Source organism: Mastigoproctus giganteus, chromosome 13 (assembly GCF_048544385.1).
Source record: "Mastigoproctus giganteus isolate SK-2022 chromosome 13, ASM4854438v1, whole genome shotgun sequence".
Lineage (NCBI taxonomy): Eukaryota > Metazoa > Arthropoda > Arachnida > Uropygi > Thelyphonidae > Mastigoproctus > Mastigoproctus giganteus.
The window spans coordinates 27,094,324-27,102,849 of record NC_143587.1 but is presented as its reverse complement, the minus strand read 5'-3'; the positions used below and the strand labels follow the sequence as shown (position 1 = coordinate 27,102,849).

General features: G+C 41.1%; 1 protein-coding gene across 1 annotated transcript; it reads left to right on the top strand.

Moving 5' to 3' along the window:
* The first annotated feature begins 1,979 nt into the window (after positions 1-1,979).
* On the top strand, positions 1,980-2,414 carry LOC150075878 (zinc finger BED domain-containing protein 5-like). Its single transcript, XM_090387208.1, has one exon. It carries the CDS (start codon positions 1,980-1,982, stop codon positions 2,412-2,414), a length of 435 nt encoding a protein of 144 aa, XP_090243334.1.
* The last annotated feature ends 6,112 nt before the right edge of the window (positions 2,415-8,526 follow it).

The window sequence follows — 8,526 nt, the reverse complement described above, 5'->3', positions numbered from 1 at the left end:
ACGTAACTTTGACCGTTTAGAGATGCGTCTAGACGTACCAGAGGTCCCAACGTGTGCCAGTTGAACACGACGCCCCAGACCATTACCGACCGTCCACCTGCCTGAACATATTGTTGTTGTTGTTATTTGGTTTTTAGGAGCATTAGCAACTAAGGCCATATTGCTCCGGGAATATGCGGTGGTCGTTCCCTGACCTTTCCGCATCCTCCGTATTTGGTGGTGACGGGCTCGAACCCCGGTCTACTTAAGAAGCGTGTGCTACGCACTGCTGCTCCTTCCCACCTGGCTACGGAGGCGCCCTTGCCTGAACAGTTCCTTGTTGACGTGACGGGTGCATAGCTTCGTGCGGTTTCCGTCAGATACGCTCCCCCTCGTCCGCTCGAAATAACTGGAAACGGGACTCATCAGTCCAGGAGACCCGTCTCCAATCATCCAAGGTCCAGTGCCGATGTTCTTTCAGCCAGTTGACGCGTAGAGTCCTGTGTCGTGGTGTTAGCAATGGGACTCTGGTGGGTCGGCGGCTCCCATAACCTATTGCGGCTAATGATCTCCTGATGGTCTTGGTGGGGACGTTTCTGGCACCTCCCTCGTCCATCACTTTTCTTTGCTCACAGCGCTGTTCACGATACGATGTTAATCCGGAAATGAGAGTATTTTCCGATACACTTTTGATACTGTCGAACGGGGATAATGCAATTTCTGTACCACCTCCGCGATAGAGTGACCCATGCGTGGCACCCACTATCATTCCTCTTTCAAAGTCGGTAAACTCACGACGTTCATCCATACTGATATTGAATTACCGTCTACGTGAATACAGTGATGCAGTGTACCTGTATATCTGCCAAGGGTGGGTTCGTCCACTAGCGAGAGGGGCGAGAGCGTCCCTTTGCCCAGTAACCAGGTATCCCTTGAATTCTGACCTTTCGGTGTATTTGTTACACTTCTCTTATAATCGTTGACAGCATTCTTGAAATCTCTCCAAAGTTATTTCCTCCACGTGGTCAGTGACACTGTTTTAGATGTTTGAATGAAATGAAATTGTTTTCCTTTCGTCTTCATTTTTAATTTGGAAAGAATATACTGTATAGTCAGCCAAATCTGGTGAAGGGGGTGTTACCTCAGTAACCCCTTTTTTGAGAATGAAATCTTTGAACAATTAACAAATGCATTGTCGTACAACAATAACTAGTTTTTGTTTTCACGAAAGTCTAGTCTGACCCTTCGAAATCTTTGCAACAGTTGTTATCTAGAAGTGATGCAACGATTGCTGCAAAGAATTCTACGGGTCGCATGTGTCCACAATACACAATCAGTTCTGATATATTGTTTAGCGGGATAACCAATCCAAGAAGGATTGGTTATCCCGATCAGGTTCAGGGGCGGACTTTGGCCTAGGCAGACTAGGCAACTGCCTAGGGTCCGTAATTTTTTGGGGCCCATAAAACGGTTTTATTATTCATTTTTTATAGTATAAATTTTTATAGGCAGAGGATTCTTTTTAGCTTTCAACATAATACAAGACCTGTATTTTTATATTTAGGAATAGAAGACTTTTTTTTTTTTTTTTTTTAACCCATTCAACTGTGTCCTCCATTACAATTTCTGAAAGGTGGCAACCCTAGGTGGAACCCGAAATGAGAATCTTGCCTAGGGTCTGATTTTTCCTTAGTCCGCCACTGGCCGTGTTTATAAATCGTACTGTACACATTTGGAAAAGGTAATCTTCATTATATTATTTTTAGTTTATTTAAAATAATATAATGAATATTCAAATCCTAATTTTCATCTTTTTTCTTAGCCAGTATGAGTGCTACCAAACGTCCTTATGTGTCGTTCTATGCAATGAGTCATTGAAAAAGAGAATCTTATTAACAAAGATTCCAAAGCAATTAATCAAAAGGATGCGGCAAAAGCAAGCTTTGAAGTGGCTTATCTGATTGCAAAATCAAAGATGCCACAGGTGATAGATGCCAAAGATGACAGGAGAAACGCTCATCTGGCCAACTGCTATTCGCATCAACGAAATAATGTGTGGGTCTGATCAAGCACGAAAAGTGGCAGCAGTACCATTGTCCAATAATACCGTTAGTCGCCAAATTGAAATCATTGCTGGAGACATAAAGGCAGAACTTATTCGCCGTATCATTCGGAGTGGTAAGTTTGCTTTTCAACTGGACGAAACCACGGATGTCTCCAACGACTCGCAGTTGATGGTCTATGTCCTTTGTAAGTTTGAAACCACGATTGAACAAGATCTTCTTTGCTGCAAGCCTTTGAAAAAGACTTGTAAAGGAATTGACACATTCCGCGCTATTCATGCATTTTTTAGCGAAGGTTTAACGTGGGATTCCTGTGTGGGGATTAACAGTGATGGTGCTCCTGCAATGTTGGGTCTTTTTCAGGCTTTATAGCTCATGCAAAACAACGTAACCCCAAAATTCTGTCAACACATTGTATGATTCACCGCCAAGCTCTGGCCGTCAAAAGTCATGTTCCTGAACTAGAGGAAGTCATGAAAAACATCATTACCATAGTGAACTTAATCAAGGCAGGCGCTTTAAACACGAGACTCTTCAAAACCCTGTGTTCCGAAACTGATTCATTACATAAGAACCTTGTTTTCTACGCGGAGACCCGTTGGCTCTCAAGAGGGAATGTTCTGAATCGCTTTTGGGACCTGAGTATTGGCTGAAAAAAAAAAAAAAAAAACACAGCAGCATAAAATTGCATCCTTCCCCACCCTTTCTTTGTTTTTGGCGGATGCTGATGGGGTTGATTTCAGTGACATCAAGGATGACGTGATCACCCACTTAACAAAACTATCTTTGCGTTTTAAGGAATACGTTCCTGAACTAGAATGTCTGCGCGGTAGCACAGTGGTATCGTCACCGTCCTCCCGACACCGAGTGGAAAAGGCCAGGGTTCGAATCCCGTCGATGACGCGAGGAACTTTAATGGGCTTTTTTCACTCCGTGGCTGAGTTAGTCGGTCTCAGGCGTAGATAGCAAGGTTTTTTCCTAGAAACTGGGGTTTTTCGTCCAGCAAAACAGACAGATCGATCATAGAACACACGCAATTAACAGACAAAAGATACACAGCACGGCAGATGAATTTAATTATTCGCGTGGCCTTAATATAATAAATATTATAATAAAATTTCCTGAACTAGAAAGGTCTATATATCAGTGGATTGTAAACTCATTTTTGTGTGATTTGAATGAAATCCCCAATAATGTTAATCGTTTTGCAGAGCAAATAATGGAGCTTAGGTCAAGCAGTTAGTACAAAATGTTATTTGAAGAAAAGAAGGGCCATTTGGAGTCTTTCCGGTTGACAATTCACGATGAATATCCTGTGGTAGCTGGGGAGGCCGTGATACAATTATTGCAGTTTCCAAGCACCTACATCATGTGTGAAGTAAGATTTTCCACTCTTGCCTTCATAAAGAGCACAAAATGAAACTGTCTGCTGAACCCCGAATACGATGTGAGGTGTGCTCTGTCTCCAATTGCTTCCAATTTTACGGAACTAGTAAATAAGATGGAGCAGTGGCATTGTACTCATTAGCTAGGACCTGGGTGATGAAATATTCATGGTGAATAATTACCAAATTTTTTGTGGCTACTAAAATGTTTAGATATATTAAAAATAAAGACATTGCATCAAACATTGTTTGGTTCCTATTTTTTACTGATCTCTCTTCACTTGTCATATATGTTTTCTGTGCAGTTAGTGTTTTACCTACATTGGGTAAAAAGGACTTTCTGATAAGCGGTTTTGGATAATGAAGGAAAAAGTTTGGGAAGCGCTGCAATAAAGCAAGGACAATACCCCGGTAAACAGAAGCTAAGTTGTATTCATCAAGCCAAGCTAGATTTGCACATTTTCCAAAAAGTGGTTAGAAAATGGTGGTGGTGCAGGTAATAGATTGCGAGATTTCAGAGACTCAGTGTATTCGCGACTTAGTCTTCCTTGAAAATTGGTAAAGAGACGGGAGAGATGGAAGACGAAAGAAGTAGCTACTGTCAGGGACAAAGGGAAGGACTTTTGCTTTCGTAAAGTTGACCACGTTGATCTCAGACACTTTTAAGTTCTATGCATCGGGATCCAACAAATGATATCCTACCAACAGCAAATTTTAAATGGAAAGGTTTCAGGGAAATCATCATAGAAGCTACTAGGCTTTTCATACCAAGTAAGAAATACTCTTCAAGGCTTGGACCGAAATGGATGCCAGATGAACTAACGAGACTAAATTATGAGGTGATACTGAAGTGGTAGATAAAAACTAATTTGCAATCTAGTCACAAAGGAGGTGAAAGAGCTGAGGCAGATTACGGGAAGTTTCTGGCAAAGAAAAGCAGCAATGAATTCTTTACTTAGATAAACACTAGAACAAGGGGTTGAATCACATTGGTCGACTTTATTAAGAATTGGGGATAATTGTGCAGTCAGATATCAAGTTCTCTGAGCAATGCAGACAGCTGGCAGGACACCTCATGGGATTTTATCAATGATATGCAGGAATTTTGCTAGCAGGGATATGGAGGTAATTATCCCGTTGTATAAGGAAATGGTATCGCTACATCTTGAGTACTGAATACAGGTCTGAAGGCCTCATTTTAGGAAGGATCTAGAGCTGCTGAACGAGTACAGAAAAGGACAACGAAATTGGTGAGGGGTACAAAGGGCTGCGCTTACCAAGAAAGTCTTCAGTGCTGCAAATAGGCACCTGCGAGGTAATCTGACTGAGGTGGTAAAGGTTTTGAATGGATTGAGCAAATTCAATGCTGTTGGGATTCTTCCTCTTGCTCAGACTACAGACACGAGGGGACACAAATTCAAGTTAAGGAAAGATGGTTGCAGAATAGATTCACGGAAGTTTGCCTTTAGCCAGCGGGTGGTTCACTGCTGTAACAAACTTCCATCTATTGTGGAAGTTGATAGCTTAAATGAATTCAAGGCAGAACTATACAAACTACTGGAGAGAATGAATAGATGACATGGGAGGTGTCATATTTTTGTTATTTATTTAATATTATTATTATTATTATTATTTTTTTTTTTTTGCTGATGCTGTTTAAGCTGGCTTTCTTATATTATTTGCCACTACTAATGCTAATTATATGGGCGGTTTAACTGGTGATGATCCTGCTCAGGTTGCTGACAAACTGAATAGGTATTTCTCATCTACATTCACACATGAGAAAATCTTTAGGGAAGGGGATTCCAGAAGTTTATCACACTCTAACAGCGAGCTAAATGCTTTTGTGATAACGCTAGGGAAGTGGAAAAGAGAAATTGTTTAAATTATATATAGAAACAGGCATCTGGGGTAGATACTGTCCACAGATGTCAACTTCCATAGACGATCATAGAAGCGCAAAAACGATCTCAACACCAGTAACCTAAGTAAATAAGAAATTATAGATCTTTCGGGTTAGTACTGTCTCTAGGAACCGCAGCAGGCTAGAGACATTGCCCCCATCGCGGTTTGTGGTGGCCACAAGGTGAATGCAGCTGTGGCGAGCTACACGTATTTAGCCAACTTCAGTTTATTTTCATTTCATACTTTAGCCAATTTTCGTAAAGTTACTGTACACAAATATTGTTATATTAAGTTTAGGTTATCGAACTTTACATAAGGAGAACCCTGCAAGTCAAATTTACTGTGTAGCCACCGCAGCGCGCAACTGACAATTTCACAACGCTCTGTGAACATAGCCTGCCGCGGCGCAGTTTATTTTTCCTCTTCTTGTACTTTGTCGATCTTTCTCTCCCACAATATGAAGTGGCCAGCTGTTCCAGAAACATTCCTTCTTTCGAAAATATTAGTCTGCGCGTTTAGCACAGTGGTATCGTCACCGTCCTCCCCCCACCAGGTGGAAAAGGCCTGAGTTCGAATCCCGTCGATGACGCGAGGAACTTTAATGGGCTTTTTTCACTCCGTGGCTGAGTTAGTCGGTCTCGGGCGTAGATAGCAAGGTTTTTCTCCCCAGTAACTGGGGTTTTTTCGTCCAGCAAAACAGGCAAATCGACCATAGAACATACGCAATTTACAGACACAAATACGGGTTAATGTATTTAATTACGGGCAACCCTAAAATAATAATTTTTTTTTTTCCGAAAATATTCTATATTCATATTCGTAAAACATACGACCATCATTTAAACACACAAAAGAAATGAGCATTTCATCAAGTTAAACTTCAGTTACCACTTCTCAGCCCATCTGCCTAACTTTTCTGGATCCTGTTGCAGTAGCATACTGTCTTTACTGTCATTAACAACCCTGACAACCTTTGTATCATCTGCAAAATTGGACATTAAGCCTGATATACCTTCATCGATGATATCATTGATAAATACACAAACAACAATGGGCCCAACATCGAACCCTGGGGGACTCCGCTAATAACATCAGTTCGCGTAGAGCAGTGTCCATTTATTACCACTCTCTGCCTTCTCCTACTCAACCATCCCTGTATCCATTGCAGTAACTTGCCATTAATGCCATATCGCTGCAATTTGTACAATAGTCTTCCATGTGCAACAGTATCAAAAGCTCTCCTGAAATCCAAGTATATGATATTAACATTATTTTTTTGCATCCAGTTCCTTTGTGACCACTAGTAGTATCCACTCAAATTGGTCAGACAAGGTTTCCCCTTAACAAACCCATGCTGTGTCTGAGCTATTACTGCTGGCTTGTCTAGGTGATCCTGTATCAACTCTTTAACCAGTGACTCCATTATTTACACCCACCCCCCAGAAAACAGAAGTTAAACTAACAGGTCTATAATTATTTTCTTACCCTTTGAACCACCTTTCTGAATTGGGGATACATTTGCACATTCCCAGTCCATGGGGACCTCCCCAGACTTTAAGGATGCTTTCATAATTATGGCTAAAGGGTTTGTTTACTTCCTTTCCTGCCACCTTCATTATAACTAGATAGATTCCATCTTCCCCAGGTGCCTTTTTTTATGTTTAACTTCAACAATTTCTCCTCCACTTTGCTCTCAGTTATTAGAAAATCACTTAGCTCCCTGTTAGAGTTTGATAAACTTCCCGCATTCCCTTGCTTGAATAACTCCTCATGTGTGAATGTATATGCAAAATACTCATTCAGTTTATCAGCTACTTGAGCAGGATCATCAATAGTCGAACGATCTATGTTAAGTGGACCAATCTGATTCATCCCCTTCCTTCTAGAGTTTACATAAGTAAAAACGCTTTTCTGTTTTTCTTTGCGTCCTTTGCCAGAGATTTCTCGTATTCTGCCTTCACCTGCCTAACCTCCTTTGTGACTTGATTACAGACTAGCTTATATCTGTCATAGGCTTCTGTGTCTCCTGATAATTTATATGCATCCTATACATTTTTCTTCTCTGCCATGAGCCTCATTAATTCACCCGACATTCATTTAGGCCTGATCATTGAACAGTATTTCTTAGTTGGTATGAAAAGCCTAGTAGCCTCCAAGATTAAGTCCCTGAAGGCTTCCCATTTAGAATTCACCGTTGGTAACATTATCAGTTGATTCCACTCGATAGAATTTAAACACTGTCTGAGACCACTGTAGCCACCTTTACAAAAACAAAAACTGTTCCTTTTACCCTTGATGGTAGTCCACTGTGATTAGTACACTGCGATCACTGTCACCTAGTGGTTCCTTTATCTGCAAATGCTTAATGCATGAATAATCACTGCTGATAATCAGATCAAGGGTATTACTCTTTCTGGTTGCCCCTGGAACATGTTGCCGGTGAAAACAATGCTGCAATAAATTCACAAAATTCTTGCTAGCGTGAAAGGGACCAACCCAAAAGTTCCAGTCAATATCTGGAAACTTAAAATCCCCCATCACAAGACATTCTTATTTACTGGCCCATTCTATTTCCCTGCACAACTGTTCATTGTACTCATCAGAGTCATTAGGCCTATAACATATTCCTACTCTCATTTTCCCTTTCCCAGTGTTTATGTCACACCAAACAGATTCAACACTGCACTGTCCACCCTTGTCAACTGGATGCACTTTCTTAGATTTTATGTGTTTCTTATCTAACAACATAACCCCTTCTCCCTTCCTACCCTGCCTGTCCTTTCTGTACACATTGTAGTCTCCAAATTCCAATTCTGCACTGCTTATGTCTGTGTGACACGATGTCTCTGATATCACAACAATGTCTGCTTTTATGTCTTGATCAGCACTTCAAATTCATCAAGTTTATTTACTACACTTCTAGCATTGGTGTACATGCAAGCATAAGTGCACTTGTTTTTGCTCTTAGTTACCCTAACATAGCCCATGTATTTACTTGTTCCATGACGACTCCCATCAGCTCTTGAAGTCCCAACAACTTGCTCTCTAGGCTGCTGCTCATTACAATAGAAGCAATGCAAGAATCACTTTGATTTCTGCCTGCGGCTACCGTTAATCTTTTAGTCTGTGAATCCTTCTCCCCCCCCAATATAGCAGTTTTCCGACCACCTAACACTGCCTCGATAGCATCAGCA

Bases quoted from the DNA above. Each gene is read 5' to 3' on its own strand.
- LOC150075878 (XM_090387208.1), top strand. From the start codon at position 1,980: ATGACAGGAGAAACGCTCATCTGGCCAACTGCTATTCGCATCAACGAA.